The sequence below is a fragment of the Toxotes jaculatrix genome, chromosome 5 (genome assembly GCF_017976425.1).
Source record: "Toxotes jaculatrix isolate fToxJac2 chromosome 5, fToxJac2.pri, whole genome shotgun sequence".
Classification (NCBI taxonomy): domain Eukaryota; kingdom Metazoa; phylum Chordata; class Actinopteri; family Toxotidae; genus Toxotes; species Toxotes jaculatrix.
The window spans coordinates 4,982,564-5,009,747 of NC_054398.1; the positions used below are offsets into that span (position 1 = coordinate 4,982,564).

Here is a 27,184-nt window from a genome sequence, read left to right on the forward strand (position 1 = left end):
AGGTAAAGTATACGACTGCTTCTTCCACCACTCAGAGGTGGAAAATAGTGCAAATCCAAAACCACTCTTTGGAATGGCACAGATCCTCCTGAACCAGAACGATCCTGACCCAGTCCCAGGCCAACAATACCAAATTGTTACAATTATATCATCTCCAATAAAACAATACAATTGTTAGGACCTGCTCCAGATGCTGATGCTCAGTGTAATGGCAAGATTAAAACAAACAATCAGACACTTTAAGGGCAATGAGTAAAAAATTTATTTAAACAGCATATTTCAATTCATATTTTATGATTAGAAACAGCCGAACAGCCAGCATGCTTTACTCAGCGGCCTCTTTTCCCTGAAAATACACAAAAAATTTGGTTTTGATCAAGTTCATTTCAGTTACCTTAAACTCGCAGTAATTTTCCGCAAGAATAAGTTAAAATTTTTTATTTGTTTTCTGGACAGAATTGTATATTTACCTTTCCAGAGTCACGGCTCTTGGCTCTCAGCTTGTTGACCTGGGATTCAGCGATGTCAGCGCGCTCCTCAGCCTCTTCCAGCTCATGCTGGACCTTCCTGCACTTGGACAGGTGAACGTTGGCCTGCTCCTCCTGGAATATAATATATAGTAAATTGTTAAAATGTTGATAAAAGCCAACAGATATACTGTACATGAACTATAACATATGTATCAGTGTCTCATTGTTTAAAATAAATATGGTGCTCTCACCGCTTCCTCAGCCTGCCTCTTGTAGGCCTTCACCTTGAGCTGCAACTTGTCAACCAGATCCTGCAGCCTGGTAATGTTTTTCTTGTCCTCCTCAGTCTGTAATAGAAAATACAGATTTGCATGTTTAAATGTTTTCAGTATTAAATATGTTAGCTTGATTTGTACCATACATGTTAAATATTGTCGTGACAATACCTGGTAGGTGAGCTCCTTCACCCTCCTCTCATATTTGCGGACACCCTTAACAGCATCTGCTCCACGTCTCTGTTCGGCCTCAACCTCTGCCTCCAGCTCACGCACCTTCAGAAAGCAATAACATACTAAGTATCCACATCAAAACAAAGTCTTGCTTCAGCTGTGTAAATTCCTAACACGGCTGTCTTACCCTGGACTCCAGTTTCTGGAGCTGCTTCTTGCCACCCTTCATGGCCAGGTTCTCAGCCTCATCCAGGCGGTGCTGCAGGTCCTTAACAGCAACCTCCAAGTTCTTCTTCATCCTCTCCAGGTGAGCGCTAGTATCCTGCTCCTTCTTCAGCTCCTCAGCCATCATTGCAGCCTAGAAAATGGCATATTTTAATGAGAAATGTTATGAAAAAATACAGAGTTCAACTGGAGTAGACTAGTAAACAAATGAAATTTAAACCTACATCAGTGATGGCCTTCTTTGCCTTCTCCTCTGCATTCCTTGCTTCCTGAACAGTGTCATCAACTTCACTCTGGATCTGGACCAGGTCAGCCTCAAGCTTCTTCTTGGTGTTCAGAAGGCTTGTGTTCTAAAATGTAAAAAGAACAACAAAAAAGCAATGAGTCACTTAAGTCATCACTGGCCAAAATTTCACGTTATTTAAAAACTCTTTTGTTTTTTTTGAATTATTGAAGAAACTATTGTATTTGCTCACCTGAGAGTGCAGAAGTCCAACACGCTCACTGGCATCCACCAGCTCCTGTTCAGCGATCTTGCGGCCTCTCTCTGTCTGTTCCAGAGCAGCCCTAAGTTCCTCAATCTCAGCCACCATGAGACCGTTCCTGCGCTCCACCATAGCAGCCTGTTCCTTGAGGTCATCCTGAGCTCTGACAGCATCATCAAGGTGCAGTTGAGCATCCTAGTGAAAAAATATCAGGAAAATATTCACATGAACACCAAAATGGAGGAGGACTCACTATACTGTAGTTTGTACAACAGCACCATGTCTAACAATACCTTCAGCTGTGCCTGCACATTCCTCAGCTGCTTCTGGGACTCAGCAGCCTGGCGATTGGCGTGACTCAGCTGAATCTCCATCTCATTCAGGTCTCCCTCCATCTTCTTCTTGATCCTCAGGGCATCGTTCCTGCTCCTGACCTCAGAATCCAGAGTGCTCTGCATGGAGTCAATCACCCTCTGGCTGTTCCTCTTGATCTGTTCCATCTCCTCATCTTTTTCTGCCAGCTTCCTGTCCACCTCACCCTTAATCTGGTTAAGCTCCAGCTGGACACGCAGGATCTTAGACTCTTCATGTTCCAGAGTTCCCTGGTATCAAAGAATGAAATATTCATCTCTGCCGTCAGACCTTTTTTTAACCAATATACTGTATTTTTCCATGATTTGCATTTTTTCTTCAAAAGATCTCTCCAGATAAAAAAAGGTACCTCAGCCTCCTCAAGAGCTGTCTGGATCTCAACTTTCTCTGTCTCCACCTGCTTCTTGGCCTTCTCCAGCTCATGGATGCTCTTGCCAGTCTCACCAATCTGTTCAGTCAGATCTGAGATCTCCTCTGCAGAGAGACGCATGTGTTTAATAGAGTTAAGCCTTACAATGCAAAATATGAACATTTTATTCTAGCACATATACATAAATGTATTGAATACAGTCTAACTACAGTCTAGTTACTAACACAGTCAAGTAGGAACTCACGTTGCAAGTTCTTGTTTTCACGCTTCATGGTCTCCAGCTGATCCAGAGCCTCCTCATAAGAGTTCTTCATCTTGAACAGCTCAGTGCCAAGAGAACGAGCCTCCTTCTGAGCTCCTTCAAGCTCTGCCTGACCCTCCTCGTACTTCTGCTTCCACTCTGCCAACACCTATTGCAAATTTAAACAGTTGACTTAATTTAAGTATTTATCAATAGAGAGATGAGTCATTTAAGTCCCTTTTGATTTTATGTCATGAATGCCCAAAGTAAATGTTACCTTGTCAAAGTTCCTCTGCTTCTTGTCCAGGTTAGCAGCCAGCCCATTAGCCCTCTCCACATCAATCATGAGGTCCTCCACCTCACTCTGGAGCCTCTGTTTGGTTTTCTCCAGAGAAGCACACTTGGAATTCACAGCCTCAATCTGCTCCTCAGCCTCCTGCAGGCGCTGGGCCAGCTTTTTCCTTTTAAAAGAATGTGTGATTGGTCTCTCAGTGACAGCGTTAAACTTACAAATACATATACGTTTTTCCAGATATTTTTACATATGAAAAATGCTATGATTACATGTTTTTTAGAATCTAGACAAACACAGGAAAGTGGTGCAGCAGTTTAAACTGTTACATAGCACTAATCTAACTTCATAATAACTTCATATTTTGATAATGTAAAGTATTTTAAATATGTTTAAATATAAATATTACTACTAGCGATATTATCAGTTGCACTACACCATAATGTAATACTTTACTGTTTACTATACTGTTTGAATGCTACTCACTTGGCCTCCTCAAGCTCCTCTGTGCGCTGGATAGCATCAGTTTCATACTTAGTTCTCCACTGAGCCACCTCACTGTTGGCCTTGGACATTCCACGCTGCAGCTCAGCCTTGGCCTCCTGCTCCTCCTCAAACTGCTCCCTCAGCAGGTCACAGTCATGGCGGGCTGATTGCAGTCCATGGGCAAGAGCATTCTTGGCCTGGTAAGAAACAAAAATGGATACATGCATTCAGTGTGGAAAATGTCTAAATAACAGAAAGAACAAACTCTATCAGGACACACTCAAGATTTTCTTACCTTAACCTCCTCTTCAATCTGTCTCTTCAGCTCCTCAATCTGCTGTGTGAAGGCCTGTTTGCCTCTGGTCAGCTGGGAGACAAGAGCTTCTTTCTCTTCAATTTGACGGCCGAACTCACCTTGTGTGAAAATAATCATCAAACATCAGTTTGTGCTCAGCTTCTCGGTCATACACTGAAGATCACTGTAGTGTAACTCTGATTTTATACATACCATTTTCTGTCAGCAGACGTGCTTTCTGTGCACCCAGGTCATTGATTTGACGGGTATTTTCATCATTCTTGGTCTTCAGCTCACTAAGTTGGTCCTCAAGAGTACGGCACATCTTTTCAAGATTTCCCTTGAGAAGAAAAAGAAACAGAGAACAAAGATTTTATTTATATGTACTTTGTTTATCATACTAATTTGAGTTTTAACATGTTATTTAATGCACTGTGTACCTTTGCTTTGGCAACAGCCTCCATGTTGCTGGAGAGGTCATCAATCTCCATCTTGTATTCACTCTTTTCCTTTTCAAGCTTCTGCTTGACACGCTGGAGGTTGTCGATCTGCTCTCCCAGCTCAGCAACGCTGTCAGCCTGCTTCTTGCGAAGGGCGGCAGCAGTGGCTTCATGCTGCAGAGTGGCCTCCTCAAGGTCACGACGGACCTTCTGGAACTCAGCTTCACGCTTCTTGTTCATCTCAATCTGAGCAGCAGTGGCACCACCGGCCTCCTCCAGTCTCTCACTGATCTCCTCAAGTTCCCTGGACAGGTCAGCCCTCTGCTTCTCAACCTTGGCACGAGCAGCACGCTCAGCTTCAATCTCCTCCTCCAGTTCCTCAATACGGGCCTGTTGAATGTACAAATGTTGTCTCTCAGTAAACTTTCAGTGTTAAAACACAAAGTACTAATGTTTGATATAATACCATAAATCAGTTACCTGAAGCTCCTTGATCTTCTTCTGAAGCTGAGCACCCATTGACTGCTCATCCTCAATCTTGCTAAGGAGCTGACTGATTTCAAAGTCCTTCCTGTGAGAGTAATGAAGTGCATAGTAAGAGTTCATCCATGCAATTGAACATGTCCAGAAACATGATGGTTGTTTTAAAACAGAGATGAAAACAAAATTTTCTTACTTTTTAAGTTTCTCCTCAGACTGCTGCTTGTCATTCTCAAGATCCATGATGGATTCCTGGGCCAGTTTCAGATCTCCCTCGAGCTTCCTCTTGGCTCTCTCAAGGTCCATACGCAGCTTCTTCTCTTGCTCCAGAGAGCCCTCAAGCTGCACATTGATATTGATTTGTAATTATTCTGTTCAAGAAAAATCTTGTTTTGCGAACCCAAGTGACTTTTTAAACTTACATCATCGACTTGCTGCTCAAGCTTGGTCTTGGCCTTGGTCAGAGTGTTGACTTTGTCTTCCTCAGCCTGCAGGTCATCAAGAGTCTGCTGATGAGCCTCCTGAAGGGCTTTCTTCTCCTTGGTCAGCTTAGCAATGCTCTCATCCTGAGAGGCCATCTCCTCTGTCAGGTTCTTCACCTACAATCGCAAGAAAGATGTTGTTGTTACGGGTGATAATACTGACTAGTTGATCTGCTGCATATATTAATATTTACAAATATTTACAAACCTTGTTCTCAGTGGCATGTTTCTCCTTTTCCACTTTGGCCAAGGTAAGCTCCAGATCATCAATATCCTTCTTGAGCTCAGAGCATTCATCCTCCAGCTTTCTCTTCTTGGCAGTAAGCTCAGCATTGATTTCCTCTTCATCCTCCAGTCTCTCAGTTGTCTCTTTGAGTTTGGCCTCCAGCTGAATCTTGCTCTTGATAAGTCCCTCACATCTCTCCTCAGCATCTGTCAGATTCTCTGATTCCTAGTTCATTGTATGAACGTAAGTGTTAGCACATGAACATTTGACTGATGAAACATGAAACATTACAGCTGTCTGTTCACATGTACTTACGGATGCCACTTGGAGCTGCAGGTCGTTCTTCTCCTGCAGAAGAGACACCATCTTCTCCTCCAGTTCCTTCTTCTTGGCCAGGGCAGCAGCCAAGTCTTGTGTCATCTTCTCATAGTTCTCCTTCATCTGAGCCAGCTCCTTCTCAGTTTCAGCACTCTTCAGCAGAGGCTTGATCTTGTAGTACACCTTCATCCATGGCCAGTGTTTCACATTCATGAATGAGCGGACATTGTACTGGATGGTAAAGATGGCATCCCTGTGGAAAAGAGGTGGTTGTGGAAATTGTCATTGATGATTTTTCACACCACATGCTGCATGTCCAAAATTTGCTGTTTACAACCTACCTCCTCTCTGTCATCTTCACAAACTCCTTTCTCATGAGGTAACCACGGCAAACAGCCTGAGTCATGGTGACCAGAGATGCCAGCTTTTCATCTCTCATCTCCTCAAGGGTACCCAACAGACCAGCCTTGAAGAACACCTGAATAAACAGAAAATAAAAGTGGGCTTTTTGATATCCCACATAGTGCAAGAGCTCAAAGGCAAAGATGTTTTCCACATGATGGCTGCTCTTCATCTATACCATCAATGAATCACTTCTACCTTGGCACATGGTCTGACTTTGTGACAAATTCATTCAAATTAGGTAAGTAAATTTTAAGATATACTGACAATTCACAGACAAACAAACAGACTCAACAGTAAAATTCATTGGCCATGGTAATAATACTAAGTTATACAAAAGAAAGCACAGTGCTTACCTTGGTGTGTCCAAATCTGTACTGGTCATGATCAACATCAATCGATCCAAGCAGTTTCTCTGCTGCCTTCTTGTTGTCAATGAACTGGCCCTCAGGGATGACACTGGCATTCAGTACTTTGTACCTTTATGAGAGAGAATTAATGATCAGTGTGAGCATTTATTTTGTAGTTTCTGTCAAACATTAGAACACAGTAAAATATATATTCACTGATACCTCTGTTTGAAGTCACCATAGAGGATTCTGCTGGGGAAACCCTTTCTGCAGATTCTGATACCCTCCAGCACACCGTTACACCTGAGCTGGTGGATGACCAGGAAGTTCTCCATCAGACCTTTAGAATAGAAATGTGTCAGTTACTACTGTGAATAAATAATTATTCAGTGTAATGATGCCATACTAAACCAAGGCACCACACTCAGACAGTAATATGATCATGTTTTTGTACCTGGAGTCTTTGACTCATTGGGAATCAGGCAACGCACAAAGTGAGGATGGGTGCTCCTCAAGTTAGTCATCAGTTTGCCCAAGTTCTCCTGTAGGTACAAAATAGTAAATCTTGTCATGACATGTAACACATTAGTTTGTGTATAACCTGGGATGTGATGTGATGTTATTCCTGAGTTTACAACTTTAAAGCTTACCCTGAACTGTGAAGACACAGTCTGCATAGAGCCACCCTTCTTCTTGCCTCCCTTCTTTCCGCCACCGCTCTCTTTGATAATTATGTAGAAATGTTTTGTTAGAATCAGATTTAATATTTACAGGGACACATATTACATTTAGTTTAAAAAAAAAAAATATATATATATATATATATATATATGTATATGTATATATATACAATCTTAAATTATGTTTTAGTTTACTGTAGTTAATTCTGTATCATACCCTCAGCAGCAGCAGGAGGATACAGATGAGCCAGCAGTTTAACTGAGGACTTCTGGTACAGCTGCAGGACAGACTCATTCAGTGGGTCCTTGTTCTTGTCCAGCCAGCCAGAGATATTGTAGTCCACAGTACCAGCATAGTGCACCAGGGAGAAGTGGGCCTCAGCCTTGCCCTTGGCGGGCTTTGGTTTCTCAAATGCTCTGCATTTGCCAAGATGCTGATCATAGAGCTTGTTCTTGAAGGAAGTGTCAGTGGCCTTGGGGAACATGCACTCCTCTTCAAGGATGGAGAAGATGCCCATGGGCTTGATGAAAATACAAAGAGATATGTCATGAAGTGACAGAGCTCTTCAGAACAATTACATAGAGTAGAATCCCAAACTTAATGTGTACCTTTTCAATCAGCTCAATGCAGGCAGCCAGGTCCATGCCAAAGTCAATGAACTCCCAGATAATACCCTCCTTCTTGTACTCCTCTTGCTCCAGGACGAACATGTGGTGGTTGAAGAACTGTTGCAGTTTTTCATTGGTGAAGTTGATGCACAGCTGCTCCATGCTGTTGAACTGTGATGGGACAAAGAATCAGCATACTTTTTCTCTGACAATAACACTCTGGACTCTGTCATGAAAAGCACTGGATGCTGAATTGCAGGGAATGAAGCTTACATCAAAGATTTCAAAGCCGGCAATATCCAGGACACCAATGAAGAAATTCCTTTGCTGCTTAGTGTCCAACATCTGGTTGATACGGATGACCATCCACAAGAACATCCTCTCATAGATAGACTTGGCCAGGGCAGTCACTGAGTTCAGGACCTGAAAGAAAACAAAGGGAAGATTGATTTGACTAACGCTTCTTTAACTGACAGTTTTAGGCCACTTACAAGCATCAGACATATTATCACCCTGTTAGCTATTTAACAGGCAGTCACTCAGTGTATGAGCTGAAACACTCACCATACTCAACACAAGGGAAACTGCAGATTTCTGTGTTAACTACAGACTACATAATTGTCTCTCAGTTTATCAGTAGGAGTGACCCCTTTTACATTACATACAGGTATTTGATCCATAATAAGTGCAGATAAAAATTCAGTCTGCTGTTTTTGAACAGAATTGAACTGCATATTAAATAGTCATTCTCATTCTACATTTGTACATTTGATAATGTACAGCACAAATAAATTATAGAAAGTATAACTCATTTTTACACTACAAATGATGTTATTAGCCTTTTTCCTAATTGTCTTAATTGAGTAACTTTAGTGGTACAGAAATGCTTAACCTGTATTTAACAAACATCAAGATTTATTTTTAAAAAATCATAGCAGTAAATCTCATTTACCTGAGGTACAGTCTGTCCCTTAGTGACGTACTCATTTCCGACCTTCACTCTGGGATAGCACAGAGCCTTCAGCATGTCAGCAGAGTTCAGACCCAACAAGTAAGCAACCTTGTCAGCATCTGAAAATAGTTCAGTCATCTACAGTTAATACATACATGTGCCCATAATGACATAACAGAACCCAGTGCAATTAAGTACTTTACTGGCATTGTTCACACATCATTCACTTTGATATGACATTGAATACTCACCCTCTGTGCCATCAGGCTCAGCCTGCTCCTCACGCTGCTTCTGCTTGAACTTCATGTTACCATGATGGAGTACAGCACCAGTCATCTTGTAGATGCTGTTCTTCTCTTCACCAGTGAAGCCCAGGATATCAATAGCGTTCTGTGTTTGCAAGAGTTTTCCCAAAAAAATAACCACTTTAGAAAATGTATTTCAAAGATTACTTTTGAGATCATATTAAATGTATGCAATGTATTGAAATATTTGAAATATGAGGATCACTCACATCAGTGGCTTCCAGCTCAACTTTGTCATCAATGCTGGCCACAGTGATCTGACCCTGGCTGATCATGGGGAAGTCATAGGGGTTGGTTGTGATGAGTGACATCTCTGGAGATCAAAAAAAGGTGAAAGTTGCATTAGCTTGTTATTCATGAAACTTCTATGTACATTCAACAGTGCAGTTAGCTCTCTGCAGTGACTCAGTCTGCTTACCAATCAGCTCAGGTTTGTGGTTTGTCATCATCTGGTAGAAGATGTGGTAGCCTCTCTCATCAGAAAGCTGGAATGTCACTCTTGACTTTTCCAGCAGATCTGCAAATGTTGTTCACAAGTTACAACCTGGCCAGTTCTCAGTTGCCGTCATTTGTATTTGCTATGAGAATTGTTACTTACATGTCTCAATATCAGCACTAGCCAGTTTGCCAGTTGTGCCGAAATGGATTCTGATGAATTTACCCTGTTTGGAACAGAGGAATCGTTAAAGTCTCTCCATATGGGCAACACATAAAAAGAATTTTCTCTTGTGGAAATCACTCCATACTTACAAAACGAGAAGAGTTGTCATTCCTCACAGTTTTGGCATTACCGTAGGCCTCCAGCAGAGGATTGGCTGCAATAATCTGATCCTCCAGAGACCCCTATAATCCGAATTTTGAAATGATATCAGAAAAGTACTTTTCTTCTTGGACTTCATTCTATACTGTCAGAGATTTTGCCATCATAACATACCTGTATCTTGCCTGATGCCTCCTTCTTCTTGTCTCCACCAACTGAGATTGTTGCGAAGTACTGGATGACACGCTTGGTGTTCACAGTCTTTCCAGCACCAGATTCTCCACTGGGTATAAAAATAGACTTATATGAATCTGATCGAGATATTTTCATTATGTGAAACAAAGTCAACAAATGTGAAACTTACGTGATCAAGACAGACTGGTTCTCCCTGTCTGTTAAAATAGAAAACAAAGGAATTAACCAGGGATTTCTTTAACACTAACCTCATATACTAAGAAATAATACATATTTAAGGACATACCAGTAAGCATGTTCTGATAAGCGTTGTCAGAGACAGAGAAGATGTGGGGTGGAGCCTCCATACGCTTCTTGCCTCTATAGGCACTTACAACTTCAGCATCGTACACTGGGAGCCATTTGTAGGGGTTCACGGTGGCACAGAACAACCCAGAGTAGGTCTGAAAGTGATCATGGAGATAAAACAATTTAATCCATGTTTCCTAAAAGTATAGTCAATTTCAGTATTTCTATTTGATCATTTGGTAGATTGTCTTACGTAGATCATCCATGCTGCATAACGCTCTTTGAGATTATACAGGACAGAGGCTTCATTCAGATGGGTCATCATGGCCATGTCCTCAATTTTGTCGAACTTGGGAGGGTTCATTGGAGAGACGTCCTCTTCTTTAACTGTCCTCTCCTGCAACAGGACATTGGTCAAAACCAGAACTGATCACATTTAACTTCCCACTTCAGTCTTACTTGATACTTGTTACTATGATACAAACCTCCTGAGTGTCCAGGACTTTGACGGTGACTTTGCCAGCGTCTTTCTTGATGATTGTTGCTTTCAAGTACAGCTCTTTGGCATCAGCCACATAGCAGGCGCTCTTGGCATCAAAGGGTTTGTTCTGAGCCTCAATTCTCTCCTTCTCTGGCTTACGGAGGTAAATGGCAGCTTTGCCATAAACGGCCATCTCTGCGTCCGTACTCATGGTGGCAGTTTATGTCTGTGAGGTCATAACAAATAAATGTAATCTTATTTATCTGTATTAAAGCTACTGTCTTCAACTCATGTGACTAAACAGAACAAGAGTTCAACTACCCAATTAACATTTCTGTTCAACTGATTTCTGCCCATCATCACAATGACTTCACATGCACAAAACAGAAGTTTCAACTGAATGAAATGTTTCATAAAATTTTGAGAAATCAAGAAATTGTTTTCATACCTGACCCTCTCTCTGTAAAAAGTTTATTGTATTCCACAATCCTGTTGAAATCAATTCACATATTTTCAGTTATTGAGGGAAGGTTTTAAAGTATTGATCTATTCAGCAAGTACATTGCTGATTAATAAGTATTTTTAAAAAATCTGTCAAATAATGAACACATTGAATTGCTCCAAAGCAGACAGAACATAAGCCTACCACAAGCAGGGGTCTTCAAGGGTCTTCCACCACACACTCTTGTGTCGTCTTGGTACTCCTTATATTGGGTGTTACTTGCTTACACAGCAAAGGTTAAATATGGGACATATGCCAAACATGGTGTGGATCACGTCTTAAAATGGCATACATTTAAACATATTGTTCTAGCAAATATATGCCAGTTCCTTTTTTCCCTTTCTAAACAGTTTTTGATCAAAGTAATTCTTAACAATTTAATTTAATAACATTTTATTGAATTGATTTAAATTTCAAATTTAAAAATATTTCTTGAAAATGAAATATTTTTTTTCTTTTATGACAATCTTAGGTATCATGTCAGCATAAAGAAGTAGAACTACAATGGGGAAAACATGCGCAAGAAGCAGTTAAATGTATTTTTTTACATGTATTTTTTTTTTTACATTACATAATTGAACAGATTTTATACATAAAAAGTTATGTATTTCCATATCCCACTGGCTGCCTTCTGTCAACACAGAATGCTTTTCATTCACTTTTTTTATGTGCTACCTTTTCAACAGATGGAGGACCAGATATGCTTTAATTTTAATCTGTACAGCTGTCCGCAGGCTCCGTAGTGGCTTGGGTTTCACTCAAGTTTTACGAGCTGAACCACAAGCCAAAGCATCTTAATAGGCTTCAAGTCTATTTTTTGCCTTTTTACGAGCGTAAATTCTTCCACTTTAAAGTGTTAAGCTCTTGGTTGGGAGGCAGCCCAGTTAAACAGTAATTCTTTATTACTCATTTTGACCAAAGTTATTCTTGACTTCTTCATTGCTGTCATATTTTCTTTCTGTATTTGTGCAGTTGTAATGACTCCATTCCAATGAGTCCAAAACATGTTCTCCTGATGTACCAATTAGACCAATATGGTAAACTAACCCCATCATTGTATGATTGTTATAATTGTTATATAGCAGATAGTACTACAGTAGTACCAAGGAACTGTTAGTACATTTTGCCAACTGCCAAATTAACAGATTGACATGTCCATTCTAAGCAGAACTATATGGTAGATAACAGACGATATCCAGGATTCTAGACATATTTCATTCTAATGATAGATGACTATGAACTAGAATGGAGTGAACCTTAATGTGATAGCAACTACTGTATGCGAAAGACTGAGAAACATATTGGGATTTTAATATTACATATATACACCTTTATTAGTCCGACAATGGGAAAATTGCATCCGTCATAGCAGCATAGAGGTAGATACAGGCACCCTGAATATACAAAAAATATATATTTATATATAAGCACACACACACACACACACATATATATATATGTATATAACACATACCAATAAAAATAATCAATACATGGAGCAGTGGATTAAGTAGCATGAATGCTTTGAGACTAAGAACCTTCTAATGTTTTGATATATTTAGACTTTTTTTTTTTGTGCTGTGACTCAAGGTCGCCATTGGAATTTGTTGTTGCTGCCATGAATTCAAGTTGACAACAGCTGTTAGTGTCCGCTCTCAGTGAGTTAAATGTTTGACCATTTAAGCCCACACCAGGTCAGTGTAGGCTGTGTTGCTAGAGCACTGCAACATGTTTGCCTATTGAGAGTATGCTTACTAGTCTTTTTTTTAGTATGAGTACCTCAGATGTTTTCAGGATCTTACTACAGTTAATCATGTCTCTAAAGTGTACAAGGAACAAATATAACTTTTGCTGTTTCATGAGAACTTTAAAACACCTTATATGCTTTACCAACAGTCAAGTCAATTCATTTTTATTTATATAATGCTAAATTGTTAGACCGTAACTCTTTACAGCGTTAGACCATACTCTTTACCGCATTATATACCGAACATTTTCCCCATGATCAAGCACTTGATCGAGAGAGAGCAGGAGGAAAGAGAGCATTGCACGGTACAGGTTCCACCTAATAATAATAAAACTAATAATAATAATAATTAGGCTATAATAGGATTAATAGTAATAATTAATGAGACTTATAATGGGGGCAGTAGGTGGCCCACAGTCACAGATCCAGACTCTACAGCTCAGGAGAAAGATGAATCTAAAGAGAGCGACAGGAGAAGAGAAGAGACAGATGAGAAAGCACAACACAACGTAAAATGAAAGATGCCCAGTATTAATGACATATGAATACGTACAGATGGAGAGGTAGAGGAGAAGAGAGGAGCTTGGTGCATCATGGGAAGTTCCCTGGCAATCTAGGCCTGTAGCAGCATAACTAGGGAATGGTTCAAGGAAAGCCTGAGCCAGCCCTAACTATAAGCTTTAGTGAAAAGGAAGACACTTAAACATGGAGAGGGTGTCTGCTTCCCAGATGAAAAACTGGTAGATGGTAACACAGTAGAGGGGCCTGATAGCTGAAGGCTCTACCTCCCATTTTACTTGAGGTTCCCTCTCCCTCCCTCCCTGTATACTTAGGGTACCAGTCAAACATTTAGACACACCTTCTCATTCAGTGGTTTTCCTTTATTTTTTTTTACTTTCTACATTGTAGGTTCATATTGAAGACATCAGAACTATGAAGGAATACATATGGAATTATGTAGTTAACAAAAAAGTGTTAAACCAACCAGAATATGTTTTATATTTTAGATTCTTCAAGGTAGCCACCTTTTGCTTTGATGACAACTTTGCACACCCTTGGCATCTCAATCAGTTTCATGAGGTAGTCACCTGGAATGGTTTTCAGTTAACAGGTGTTCCTTGTCAAGAGTTAATTTGTTGAATTTTTTGCCTTCTTAATGTGTTTGAGACCATCAGTTGTGTTTTGCAGAAGTAGGGTTGGTACACAGTTAACAGCCCTATTTGACTACTTTTATAATCCATATTATGGCAAGAACCACTCAGCTAAGTAAAGAGAAATGACAGTCCATCATTACTTTAAGACATGAAGGGCAGTCAATCCGGAAGATTTCAAGAACTTTGAATGTCTCCTCAAGTGCAGTCGCAAAAACCATCAAACGCTATGATGAAAATGGCTCCCATGAGTACCGCCCCAGGAAAGGAAGACCAAGAGTTAACTCTTGGCTTCAGAGGATAAGTTCATCAGAGTTGCCAGCCTCAGAAATTGCAAATTAACAGCACCTCAGATTAGAGCCCACAGAAATGCTTCACAGAGTTCAAGCAGCAGACACATCTCAACATCAGCTGTTCAGAGGAGACTGCGTGAACCAGGCCTTCATGGTCGAATTGCTGCAAAGAAACCACTACTGAGGAAGAACAACAAGAAAAAGACAATTGTTTGGGCCAAGAAACACAAGGAATGGACATTAGACCAGTGGAAATCTGTACTTTGGTCTGATGAGTATTAGGGAAAAATAATGAATTAATTTAAAGTTTTTCCTACTTTTTTTTCTTTTTTAACAAAAGATCAGTGATCTCAGTGGGGAGGTTGCTTTAACATTCCTGTCAAACACATAAAACTCCTTTCTTTGACATGTGTTTCCACTCTTCACATTCTGTAGCTGGGTGTATTTTAATCAGGCCAAAAGGTGAGCATTCAAGGTGTGTTTCGGGGGTTGCCAGAGTGTTTGTGGTCTCCAAATACAGCTTCTGAGTGAGGATTCATTGTGAATTAAGCCACCATACATGTTCATGCCTCCTCATGGGGGATTTCAGTGAAACCCCTTTTCCTTTTTCCTCAACCAGTTTCTCTAACTTGGTGAATTCTGTGTGTGGTCCCAGACCTTCTTGATAATGAAATCCCCTCCGGCTCTCGATTGCCTGTACTTGTTGTATAATGTTTGTATAATGGATGAATGCTGACCATTTTTCCATACCCACATATCTTTGGTCATTGTTTACTTTAAAATGGCCCATACCCATACATGAACAGTATTCGGCATAGTTTATTTTGTAGCCAGACATTTTAATAAAGATTGCAGAACGTTGTTTTGCTGTGTTACAAATGATCCAAATCTCACATTTACTCTTTCTCAGAGAACACAATGAGATCAAAATAACACAGACAGCAGTCAAAGATAAGAACAAATTTTATTGTGACATATTTCACATCATATTATATGATTAGAAACAGCCCATCAGCTGTGGTGCTTTACTCAGCTGCATCTTTTCCCTGGAAAAAACAAAAAATAGGTGAATGCTTACAGCACATTCATGCATACATAAACATCACACTGCGTACATATAGACATTTTGTCTATATGTTTTTTGTTGTGTTTTTTTTGGCTATTGATTTTATAAATCTTAAGACAATAATGGTCATTTTTTTCAGTTATGACATATAAATCAAACGTGTTTTAAAGTATTGTGTTTCATATATATGAGTATGAAGAAAGTACATATTTACCTTTCCAGAGTCACGGCTCTTGGCTCTCAGCTTGTTGACCTGGGATTCAGCGATGTCAGCACGCTCCTCAGCCTCTTCCAGCTCATGCTGGACCTTCCTGCACTTGGACAGGTGAACATTGGCCTGCTCCTCCTGGAATATAATACATAGTAAATTGTTAAAATGTTGATAAAGGCCAACAGATACACTGTAGATGAAATATAATATGTGTATCAATGTCTCATTGTTTTAAACAAATATGTTGCTCTTACCGCTTCCTCAGCCTGCCTCTTGTAGGCCTTCACCTTGAGCTGCAGCTTGTCAACCAGATCCTGCAGCCTGGTAATGTTTTTCTTGTCCTCCTCAGTCTGTAATAGAAAATATAGATTTGCATGTTTAAATGTTGTCAGTATTAAGTATGTTAGCTTGATTTGTACCATACATGTTAAATGTTGACGTGACAATACCTGGTAGGTGAGCTCCTTCACCCTCCTCTCATATTTGCGGACACCCTTAACAGCATCTGCTCCACGTCTCTGCTCAGCCTCAACCTCTGTCTCCAGCTCACGCACCTTCAGAAAGCAATAACATACTAAGTATCCACATCAAAACAAAGTCTTGCTTCAGCTGTGTAAATTCCTAACATGGCTGTCTTACCCTGGACTCCAGTTTCTGGAGCTGCTTCTTGCCACCCTTCATGGCCAGGTTCTCAGCCTCATCCAGGCGGTGCTGCAGGTCCTTAACAGCAACCTCCAAGTTCTTCTTCATCCTCTCCAGGTGAGCGCTAGTATCCTGCTCCTTCTTCAGCTCCTCAGCCATCATTGCAGCCTAGAAAATGGCATATTTTAATGAGAAATGTTATGAAAAAAATACAGAGTTCAACTGGAGTAGACTAGTAAACAAATGAAATTTAAACCTACATCAGTGATGGCCTTCTTTGCCTTCTCCTCTGCATTCCTTGCTTCCTGAACAGTGTCATCAACTTCACTCTGGATCTGGACCAGGTCAGTCTCAAGCTTCTTCTTGGTGTTCAGAAGGCTTGTGTTCTAAAATGTAAAACGAAAAAAAAAAAAGAAATGAGTCTCTTAAGTCATCACTGGCCCAATTTTCACGTTATTTAAAAACTCTTGTTTTTTTTAATTATTGAAGAAACCATTGTATTTGCCTACCTGAGAGTGCAGAAGTCCAACACGCTCACTGGCGTCCACCAGCTCCTGTTCAGCAATCTTGCGACTTCTCTCTGTCTGTTCCAGAGCAGCCCTAAGTTCCTCGATCTCAGCCACCATGAGACCGTTCCTGCGCTCCACCATAGCAGCCTGTTCCTTGAGGTCATCCTGAGCTCTGACAGCATCATCAAGGTGCAGTTGAGCATCCTAGTGAAAAAATATCAGGAAAATATTCACATGAACAATGGAGGAGGACTCACTATACTGTAGTTTGTACAATAGCACCATGTCTAACAATACCTTCAGCTGTGCCTGCACATTCCTCAGCTGCTTCTGGGACTCAGCAGCCTGGCGATTGGCGTGACTCAGCTGAATCTCCATCTCATTCAGGTCTCCCTCCATCTTCTTCTTGATCCTCAGGGCATCGTTCCTGCTCCTGACCTCAGAATCCAGAGTGCTCTGCATGGAGTCAATCACCCTCTGGCTGTTCCTCTTGATCTGCTCCATCTCCTCATCTTTTTCTGCCAGCTTCCTGTCCACCTCACCCTTAATTTGGTTAAGCTCCAGCTGGACACGCAGGATCTTAGACTCTTCATGTTCCAGAGTTCCCTGGTATCAAGAGATGAAATATTCATCTCTGCCGTCAGACCTTTTTTTAACCAATATACTGTATTTTTCCATTATTTGCACTTTTTCTTCAAAAGATCTCTCCAGATAAAAAAAAAGGTACCTCAGCCTCCTCAAGAGCTGTCTGGATCTCAGCTTTCTCTGTCTCCACCTGCTTCTTGGACTTCTCCAGCTCATGGATGCTCTTGCCAGTCTCACCAATCTGTTCAGTCAGATCTGAGATCTCCTCTGCAGAGAGACGCATGTGTTTAATAGAGTTAAGCATTACAATGCAAAATATGAATATTTTATTCTAGCACATATACATAAATGTATTGAATACAGTCTAACTACAGTCTAGTTACTAACACAGTCAAGTAGGAACTCACGTTGCAAGTTCTTGTTTTCACGCTTCATGGTCTCCAGCTGATCCAGAGCCTCCTCATAAGAGTTCTTCATCTTGAACAGCTCAGTGCCAAGAGAACGAGCCTCCTTCTGAGCTCCTTCAAGCTCTGCCTGACCCTCCTCGTACTTCTGCTTCCACTCTGCCAACACCTATTGCAAATTTATACATTTGACTTAATTTAAGTATTTATCAATAGAGAGATAAGTCATTTTAGCCTTTTGATTTTATGTCAAGAATGCCCAAAGTAAATGTTACCTTGTCAAAGTTCCTCTGCTTCTTGTCCAGGTTAGCAGCCAGCCCATTAGCCCTCTCCACATCAATCATGAGGTCCTCCACCTCACTCTGGAGCCTCTGTTTGGTTTTCTCCAGAGAAGCACACTTGGAATTCACAGCCTCAATCTGCTCCTCAGCCTCCTGCAGGCGCTGAGCCAGCTTTTTCCTTTTAAAAGAATGTGTGATTGGTCTCTCAGTGACAACCTTAAATTTACAAATACCTATTAAGTTTTTCCAGATATTGTTGCTATAATTAAATGCAAATGTTATAACAGATGTGTCAAAGTGGTGCTACAGTGTAAAGTGTTGCGTGGCACTAAAAAAAAACGAAAGAAAATAACTTAATGTTTTAATAAATGTGTTCAACCCTCTTAAACCTACATAGAAAATAATTTAGTGGAACCTACCCTCTTTTTCTGGTGCAGTGACCATCATGCATTACCTTTGTGTGAGGCTGTGTTTAGGTTTTTGGAAACACCATGTGGAGTTCTGGATTATGACACTAGGGGGTGCACTTTCACCACTAAAGATGTTGTAATAGATCCACAGAATACTAAACATGTGGAACTAATAGCGATAATGTACAATTAGTCAACAATTATCATATATCATCAATAATTAACTATTTTGTCATGACTGATGATCTAAAATCTGAAAATCTCGCAGTTCAAACACAATTTTCTCTGTCATAAATTGTTCGAAACTTAATGTGTTTTAAAACGTGCATGCGTGGCATTGATCCTACACTCCTTAAATGCAAATATTGATACCAGCAGTATCATTGCTGGTTGAACCACACTGTAATGCTACACTTCTGTCATTTTAACTGAATGCTACTCACTTGGCCTCCTCAAGCTCCTCTGTGCGCTGGATAGCATCAGTTTCATACTTAGTTCTCCACTGAGCCACCTCACTGTTGGCCTTGGACATTCCACGCTGCAGCTCAGCCTTGGCCTCCTGCTCCTCCTCAAACTGCTCCCTCAGCAGGTCACAGTCATGGCGGGCTGATTGCAGTCCATGGGCAAGAGCATTCTTGGCCTGGTAAGAAACAAAAATGGATACATGCATTCAGTGTGGAAAATGTCTAAATAACAGAAAGAACAAACTCTATCAGGACACACTCAAGATTTTCTTACCTTAACCTCCTCTTCAATCTGTCTCTTCAGCTCCTCAATCTGCTGTGTGAAGGCCTGTTTGCCTCTGGTCAGCTGGGAGACAAGAGCTTCTTTCTCTTCAATTTGACGGCCGAACTCACCTTGTGTGAAAATAATCATCAAACATCAGTTTGTGCTCAGCTTCCCGGTCATACACTGAAGATCACTGTAGTGTAACTCTGACTGTATACATACCATTTTCTGTCAGCAGACGTGCTTTCTGTGCACCCAGATCATTGATTTGACGGATATTTTCATCATTCTTGGTCTTCAGCTCGCTAAGTTGGTCCTCAAGAGTACGGCACATCTTTTCAAGATTTCCCTTGAGAAGAAAAAGAAACAGAAAACAAAGATTTTATTTATATGTACTTTGTTTATCATACTAATTTGAGTTTTAACATGTTATTTAATGCACTGTGTACCTTTGCTTTGGCAACAGCCTCCATGTTGCTGGAGAGGTCATCAATCTCCATCTTGTATTCACTCTTTTCCTTTTCAAGCTTCTGCTTGACACGCTGGAGGTTGTCGATCTGCTCTCCCAGCTCAGCAACGCTGTCAGCCTGCTTCTTGCGAAGGGCGGCAGCAGTGGCTTCATGCTGCAGAGTGGCCTCCTCAAGGTCACGACGGACCTTCTGGAACTCAGCTTCACGCTTCTTGTTCATCTCAATCTGAGCAGCAGTGGCACCACCGGCCTCCTCCAGTCTCTCACTGATCTCCTCAAGTTCCCTGGACAGGTCAGCCCTCTGCTTCTCAACCTTGGCACGAGCAGCGCGCTCAGCTTCAATCTCCTCCTCCAGTTCCTCAATACGGGCCTGTTGAATGTACAAATGTTGTCTCTCAGTAAACTTTCAATGTTAAAACACAAAGTACTAATGTTTGATATAATACCATAAATCAGTTACCTGAAGCTCCTTGATCTTCTTCTGAAGCTGAGCACCCATTGACTGCTCATCCTCAATCTTGCTAAGGAGCTGACTGATTTCAAAGTCCTTCCTGTGAGAGTAATGAAGTGCATAGTAAGAGTTCATCCATGCAATTAAACATGGCTAGAAACATGATAGTTGTTTTAAAACAGAGATGAAAATGAAATTTTCTTACTTTTTAAGTTTCTCATCAGACTGCTGCTTGTCATTCTCAAGATCCATGATGGATTCCTGGGCCAGTTTCAGATCTCCCTCGAGCTTCCTCTTGGCTCTCTCAAGGTCCATACGCAGCTTCTTCTCTTGCTCCAGAGAGCCCTCAAGCTGCACATTGATATTGATTTGTAATTATCATGTTCAAGAAAAATCTTGTTTTGCGAACCCAAGTGACTTTGTAAACTTACATCATCGACTTGCTGCTCAAGCTTGGTCTTGGCCTTGGTCAGAGTGTTGACTTTGTCTTCCTCAGCCTGCAGGTCATCAAGAGTCTGCTGATGAGCCTCCTGAAGGGCTTTCTTCTCCTTGGTCAGCTTAGCAATGCTCTCATCCTGAGAGGCCATCTCCTCTGTCAGGTTCTTCACCTACAATCGCAAGAAAGATGTTGTTACGGGTGATAATCCTGACTAGTTGATCTGCCGCAAATATTAATATTTACAAATATTTACAAACCTTGTTCTCAGTGGCATGTTTCTCCTTTTCCACTTTGGCCAAGGTAAGCTCCAGATCATCAATATCCTTCTTGAGCTCAGAGCATTCATCCTCCAGCTTTCTCTTCTTGGCAGTAAGCTCAGCATTGATTTCCTCTTCATCCTCCAGTCTCTCAGTTGTCTCTTTGAGTTTGGCCTCCAGCTGAATCTTGCTCTTGATAAGTCCCTCACATCTCTCCTCAGCATCTGCCAGATTCTCTGTTTCCTAGTTCATTGTATGAACGTAAGTGTTAGCACATGAACATTTGATTGACGAAATGTGAAACATTACAGCTGTCTGTTCACGTGTACTTACGGATGCCACTTGGAGCTGCAGGTCGTTCTTCTCCTGCAGAAGAGACACCATCTTCTCCTCCAGTTCCTTCTTCTTGGCCAGGGCAGCAGCCAAGTCTTGTGTCATCTTCTCATAGTTCTCCTTCATCTGAGCCAACTCCTTCTCAGTTTCAGCACTCTTCAGCAGAGGCTTGATCTTGTAGTACACCTTCATCCATGGCCAGTGTTTCACATTCATGAATGAGCGGATGTTGTACTGGATTGTATAGATGGCTTCCCTGTGGAAAAGAAGTTGTTGTTATGGAAATTGTCATTGATGATTTTTCACACTACATGCTGCATGTCCAAAATTTGCTGTTTACAGCCTACCTCCTCTCCATCATCTTCACAAATTCCTTTCTCATGACGTAACCACGGCAGAGAGCCTGAGTCATGGTGACCAGAGCTGCCAGCTTTTCATCTCTCATCTCCTCAAGGGTACCCAACAGACCAGCTTTGAAGAACACCTGAATAAACAGAAAATACAAACTTACGTTATGTACTATATACTATGAAGAACTCAGAGAGTGTGTACCCCACACAATAATTTATGTTTCAGACTATTATTTTGTGTTCAGTTTTTTTAACAGCCTCAAAATCATAGCCTAAATCCTGTTCAGTGAGATTAGTGCTATTACAAGGGTGAATTGTGTCGAATTTCAAGTAATTTAGCCTCATTACAACCAAGTTATGATCACTTAAATGGACAGTCAAATTCATTGAAATTCTGAAGAACCACTTAAGACAAAATGTTATCAAGTTTTGGTGTATATTTAATTTCTAAATTTGTTTGCAGTTGCAATGTGCACACAAAGTACTGCGACTCATATCATATATGCAATACAAGAACCAGGCATCCCATCCCAAACAGTTTTACAGGAAATGAAATGCCACTAAATTCATTATTTTAATTTACGTACTAAGTTTGTGAAATTTGGATTAAACTGGAAGTAGGAGTTTTAATTCAAACTTCTTTCCCTTACATTTTAGCATGCACACGAAAGAACTAGAATCCAGGGCTGAAATAATCTGGAGTTTTATCCTTTTAGTTCATGGTTGACTGGGCAAAATTAGAACTGCTTTATAAGTGGCATGTAATTTATATACATGCTGGTCCTTCTCCTCTAAAATGAATGCAATCAAGGTGCTTACCTTGGTGTGTCCAAATCTGTACTGGTCATGATCAACATCAATCGATCCAAGCAGTTTCTCTGCTGCCTTCTTGTTGTCAATGAACTGGCCCTCAGGGATGACACTGGCATTCAGTACTTTGTACCTTTATGAGAGAGAATTAATGATCAGTGTGAGCATTTATTTTGTAGTTTCTGTCAAACATTAGAACACAGTAAAATATATATTCACTGATACCTCTGTTTGAAGTCACCATAGAGGATTCTGCTGGGGAAACCCTTTCTGCAGATTCTGATACCCTCCAGCACACCGTTACACCTGAGCTGGTGGATGACCAGGAAGTTCTCCATCAGACCTGTAGAATAGAAATGTGTCAGTTACTACTGTGAATAAATAATTATTCAGTGTAATGATGCCATACTAAACCAAGGCACCACACTCAGACAGTAATATGATCATGTTTTTGTACCTGGAGTCTTTGACTCATTAGGAATCAGGCAACGCACAAAGTGAGGATGGGTGCTCCTCAAGTTAGTCATCAGTTTGCCCAAGTTCTCCTGTAGGTACAAAATAGTAAATCTTGTCATGACGTGTAACACATTAGTTTGTGTATAAACTGCGATGTGATGTTAATCCTCAGTTTACAACATTAAAGCTTACCCTGAACTGTGAAGACACAGTCTGCATAGAGCCACCCTTCTTCTTGCCTCCCTTCTTGCCGCCACCAGACTCTTTTGACAATTAAGGAGAAATGTTTTGTTAGAACCAGACTTAATATTTATGGGGGCACATGTTACATTTAGGTATATACAATGTTAAATTATCTTTTAATTTACTGTAGTTAATTCTGTAACATACCCTCAGGAGCAGCAGGAGGATACAGAACAGCCAGCAGTTTAACTGAGGACTTCTGGTACAGCTGGATGACAGACTCATTCAGTGGGTCCTTGTTCTTGTCCAGCCAGCCAGTGATATTGTAGTCCACAGTACCAGCATAGTGCACCAGGGAGAAGTGGGCCTCAGCTTTGCCCTTGGCAGGCTTTGGTTTCTCAAATGCTCTGGATTTGCCAAGATGCTGATCATAGAGCTTGTTCTTGAAGGAAGTGTCAGTGGCCTTGGGGAACATGCACTCCTCTTCAAGGATGGAGAAGATGCCCATGGGCTTGATGAAAATACAAAGAGATATGTCATGAAGTGACAGAGCTCTTCAGAACAATTACATAGAGTAGAATCCCAAACTTAATGTGTACCTTTTCAATCAGCTCAATGCAGGCAGCCAGGTCCATGCCAAAGTCAATGAACTCCCAGATAATACCCTCCTTCTTGTACTCCTCTTGCTCCAGGACGAACATGTGGTGGTTGAAGAACTGTTGCAGTTTCTCATTGGTGAAGTTGATGCACAGCTGCTCCATGCTGTTGTACTGTGATGGGACAAAGAATCAGCATACTCTCTCTCAGACAATAACACTCTGGACTCTGTCATGAAAAGCACTGGATGCAGAATTGCAGGGAATGAAGCTTACATCAAAGATTTCAAAGCCGGCAATATCCAGGACACCAATGAAGAAATTCCTTTGCTGCTTAGTGTCCAACATCTGGTTGATACGGATGACCATCCACAAGAACATCCTCTCATAGATAGACTTGGCCAGGGCAGTCACTGAGTTCAGCACCTGAAAGAAAAAAATGAGAAGATTGATTTGACTAACGCTTCTTTGACAGTTTGGGCCACTTGCAAGCATCAGACATATCATCACCCTGGTAACTATATCACAGGCAGTTGCTTAGTTAATGTGCCATTTGGTGCTTCGTAGGCGGCATACAGAGGATGGACCTTTTTGCTGTTAAAAGTTGCTTGCTGCAGCTGGAAGAGCAGTGTATGAGCTGAAACACTCTTAACACAAGGGAAACTGCAGATTTCTTTGTTAACTGCAGACTGCATAATTCTCTCTCAGTTTATCAGTAGGAATGACCAATTTGACATTACATACAGGTATTTGATCCATAATCAGTGCAGATAAAAAGTCAGTCTGATGTTTTTTGAAACAAAATTGAAACTGAAATGAACTGCATATTAAATAGTCATTCTCATTCTACATTTGTACATTTGATAATGTACAGCAATAATAAAATGTATAACTCATTTTTACACTACAAATGATGTTACTAACCTTTTTCGTAGTTGTCTTAATTGAGTAACTTTAGTGGTACAGAAATGCTCAACTTGTATTTAACACACATATCAAGATTTATTTAAAAAAGAAAAATCATAGCAGTAAATCTCATTTACCTGAGGTACAGTCTGTCCCTTGGTGACATACTCATTTCCGACCTTCACTCTGGGATAGCACAGAGCCTTCAGCATGTCAGCAGAGTTCAGACCCAACAAGTAAGCAACCTTGTCAGCATCTGAAAATAGTTCAGTCATTTGCAGTTAGTACATACAGATTTTGACAGTGGTTGTCCACAATGACAGAAACCAGTGCAATTAAGAACTTTACTGGCATTTTTCACACATCATTCTCTTTGATATGACATTGAATACTCACCCTCTGTGCCATCAGGCTCAGCCTGCTCCTCACGCTGCTTCTGCTTGAACTTCATGTTACCATGATGGAGCACAGCACCAGTCATCTTGTAGATGCTGTTCTTCTCTTCACCAGTGAAGCCCAGGATATCAATAGCGTTCTGTGTTTGAAAGAGTTTTCCCAAAAAAATAACCACTTTAGAAAATGTATTTCAAAGATTACTTTTGAGATCATATTAAATGTATGCAATGTATTGAAATATTTGAAATATGAGGATCACTCACATCAGTGGCTTCCAGCTCAACTTTGTCATCAATGCTGGCCACAGTGATCTGACCCTGGCTGATCATGGGGAAGTCGTAGGGGTTGGTTGTGATGAGTGACATCTCTGGAGATCAAAAAAAGGTGAAAGTTGCATTAGCTTGTTATTAATGAAACTTCTACGTATATTCAGCAGTGCAGTTAACTCTGTGCAGTGACTCAATCTGCTTACCAATCAGCTCAGGTTTGTGGTTTGTCATCATCTGGTAGAAGATGTGGTAGCCTCTCTCATCAGGAAGCTGGAATGTCACTCTTGACTTTTCCAGCAGATCTGCAAATGTTCACAAGTTACAACCTGGCCAGTTCTCAGTTGCCGTCATTTGTATTTGCTATGAGAATTGTTACTTACATGTCTCAATATCAGCACTAGCCAGTTTGCCAGTTGTGCCGAAATGGATTCTGATGAATTTACCCTGTTTGGAACAGAGGAATTGTTAAAGTCTCTCCATATGGGCCACACGTAAGAAGAATTTTCTCTTGTAGAAATCACTCCATACTTACAAAACGAGAAGAGTTGTCATTCCTCACAGTTTTGGCATTACCGTAGGCCTCCAGCAGAGGATTGGCTGCAATAATCTGATCCTCCAGAGACCCCTATAATCCGAATTTTGAAATGATATCAGAAAAGTACTTTTCTTCTTGGACTTCATTCTATACTGTCAGAGATTTTGCCATCATAACATACCTGCATCTTGCCTGGTGTTGCGTCCTTCTTCTTGTCTCCACCAACTGAGATTGTTGCGAAGTACTGGATGACACGCTTGGTGTTCACAGTCTTTCCAGCACCAGATTCTCCACTGGGTATAAAAATAGACTTATATGAATCTGATCGAGATATTTTCATTATGTGAAACAAAGTCAACAAATGTGAAACTTACGTGATCAAGACAGACTGGTTCTCCCTGTCTGTTAAAATAGAAAACAAAGGAATTAACCAGGGATTTCTTTAACACAAACCTCATATAATTGTCCATATAATGAAATAATACATATTTAAGAACATACCAGTAAGCATGTTCTGATAAGCGTTGTCAGAGACAGAGAAGATGTGGGGTGGAGCCTCCATACGCTTCTTGCCTCTATAGGCACTTACAACTTCAGCATCGTACACTGGGAGCCATTTGTAGGGGTTCACGGTGGCACAGAACAACCCAGAGTAGGTCTGAAAGTGATCATGGAGATAAAACAATTTAATCCATGTTTCCTAAAAGTATAGTCAATTTCAGTATTTCTATTTGATCATTTGGCAGATTGTCTTACGTAGATCATCCATGCTGCATAACGCTCTTTGAGATTATACAGGACAGAGGCTTCATTCAGATGGGTCATCATGGCCATGTCCTCAATTTTGTCGAACTTGGGAGGGTTCATTGGAGAGACGTCCTCTTCTTTAACTGTCCTCTCCTGCAACAGGACATTGGTCACAATCAGAACTGATCACATTTAACTTCCCACTTCAGTCTTACTTGATACTTGTTACTATGATACAAACCTCCTGAGTGTCCAGGACTTTGACGGTGACTTTGGCACCATCTTTCTTGATGATTGTTGCCTTCAAGTACAGCTCTTTGACATCAGCCACATAGCAGGCACTCTTGGCATCAAAGGGTTTGTTCTGAGCCTCAATTCTCTCCTTCTCTGGCTTACGGAGGTAAACGGCAGCTTTGCCATAAACGGCCATCTCTGCGTCCGTACTCATGGTGGCTGTTTATGTCTGTGAGGTCATAACAAATAAATGTAATCTTATTTATCTGTTTTAAGCTACTGTCTTCAACTCATGTGACCGAACAGCCCAGAATAACTGCCTAATTAACATATCTCTATTCGTTTGATATGTCTGTCATCACAGTGCCTTGACGTGCAGAGTTAAGTCATAAGACTAACACTAACCTTAATTGTGACAAAATGAGATGAATAAGAAAGTTATCCTCCAATTTAAATGTTTCATATAAAATGCATAAAAGTAAAAAAAAATACTTGAAAGTTTTTCATACCTGACCCTCTCTCTGTAAAAGTTTTCTGTATTCCACAATCCTGTTGAAATCATATCACATA

At 40.7% G+C, this 27,184-nt stretch overlaps 2 protein-coding genes across 5 annotated transcripts; both read right to left on the bottom strand.

Moving 5' to 3' along the window:
• Positions 1-325: 325 nt before the first annotated feature.
• Positions 326-10,864, bottom strand: LOC121181715 (myosin heavy chain, fast skeletal muscle-like). 2 transcript variants are annotated; one of them, XM_041037806.1, is made up of 39 exons: positions 10,658-10,864; positions 10,426-10,569; positions 10,171-10,327; positions 10,054-10,081; positions 9,864-9,972; positions 9,680-9,772; positions 9,528-9,591; positions 9,348-9,446; positions 9,139-9,242; positions 8,876-9,014; positions 8,625-8,743; positions 7,946-8,095; positions 7,673-7,843; positions 7,281-7,584; positions 7,034-7,104; positions 6,838-6,925; positions 6,606-6,723; positions 6,390-6,513; positions 5,973-6,109; positions 5,629-5,884; positions 5,296-5,538; positions 5,028-5,204; positions 4,802-4,947; positions 4,606-4,696; positions 4,126-4,515; positions 3,899-4,025; positions 3,686-3,804; positions 3,391-3,587; positions 2,890-3,073; positions 2,616-2,781; positions 2,351-2,475; positions 1,923-2,231; positions 1,621-1,824; positions 1,369-1,494; positions 1,107-1,277; positions 917-1,021; positions 722-817; positions 471-602; positions 326-346 (listed from the first exon to the last, which is right to left on the bottom strand). In XM_041037806.1, exons 1-39 carry the CDS (start codon positions 10,862-10,864, stop codon positions 326-328), a joined length of 5,811 nt encoding a protein of 1,936 aa, XP_040893740.1. The 2 variants fall into 2 exon arrangements, with proteins under 2 accessions (XP_040893740.1, XP_040893742.1); XM_041037808.1 differs by having other exon boundaries at positions 10,426-10,559; positions 10,654-10,864.
• A 4,507-nt stretch (positions 10,865-15,371) lies between these two features.
• LOC121182544 (myosin heavy chain, fast skeletal muscle-like) lies at positions 15,372-26,828 on the bottom strand. 3 transcript variants are annotated; one of them, XM_041039115.1, is made up of 39 exons: positions 26,652-26,828; positions 26,390-26,533; positions 26,135-26,291; positions 26,008-26,035; positions 25,815-25,926; positions 25,631-25,723; positions 25,479-25,542; positions 25,302-25,400; positions 25,093-25,196; positions 24,830-24,968; positions 24,571-24,689; positions 23,804-23,953; positions 23,531-23,701; positions 23,139-23,442; positions 22,941-23,011; positions 22,750-22,837; positions 22,518-22,635; positions 22,302-22,425; positions 21,480-21,616; positions 21,133-21,388; positions 20,800-21,042; positions 20,535-20,711; positions 20,309-20,454; positions 20,113-20,203; positions 19,633-20,022; positions 19,406-19,532; positions 19,193-19,311; positions 18,898-19,094; positions 18,039-18,222; positions 17,767-17,932; positions 17,502-17,626; positions 17,072-17,380; positions 16,775-16,978; positions 16,526-16,651; positions 16,263-16,433; positions 16,073-16,177; positions 15,878-15,973; positions 15,627-15,758; positions 15,372-15,392 (listed from the first exon to the last, which is right to left on the bottom strand). In XM_041039115.1, exons 1-39 carry the CDS (start codon positions 26,826-26,828, stop codon positions 15,372-15,374), a joined length of 5,784 nt encoding a protein of 1,927 aa, XP_040895049.1. The 3 variants fall into 3 exon arrangements, with proteins under 3 accessions (XP_040895049.1, XP_040895048.1, XP_040895047.1); XM_041039114.1 differs by having other exon boundaries at positions 26,646-26,828; XM_041039113.1 differs by having other exon boundaries at positions 26,622-26,828.
• Positions 26,829-27,184: the final 356 nt, after the last annotated feature.

What these genes read in the sequence shown, in the direction of transcription:
- LOC121181715 (XM_041037806.1), bottom strand. Translation starts at nt 10,864, where the DNA reads ATGAGTACGGACGCAGAGATGGCCGTTTATGGCAAAGCTGCCATTTAC. An exon ending in AGGCATCAGGCAAGATACAG is followed by an intron (nt 9,773 to 9,863) that starts GTATGTTATGAT and finishes TTCGGATTATAG; the next exon opens with GGGTCTCTGGAGGATCAGAT. An exon ending in TGCAGCTCCAAGTGGCATCC is followed by an intron (nt 5,539 to 5,628) that starts GTAAGTACATGT and finishes ACAATGAACTAG; the next exon opens with GAATCAGAGAATCTGACAGA.
- LOC121182544 (XM_041039113.1), bottom strand. Translation starts at nt 26,828, where the DNA reads ATGAGTACGGACGCAGAGATGGCCGTTTATGGCAAAGCTGCCGTTTAC. An exon ending in GTGAAGATGATGGAGAGGAG is followed by an intron (nt 21,389 to 21,479) that starts GTAGGCTGTAAA and finishes TCTTTTCCACAG; the next exon opens with GGAAGCCATCTATACAATCC. An exon ending in TGAAAACAAGAACTTGCAAC is followed by an intron (nt 17,627 to 17,766) that starts GTGAGTTCCTAC and finishes GTCTCTCTGCAG; the next exon opens with AGGAGATCTCAGATCTGACT.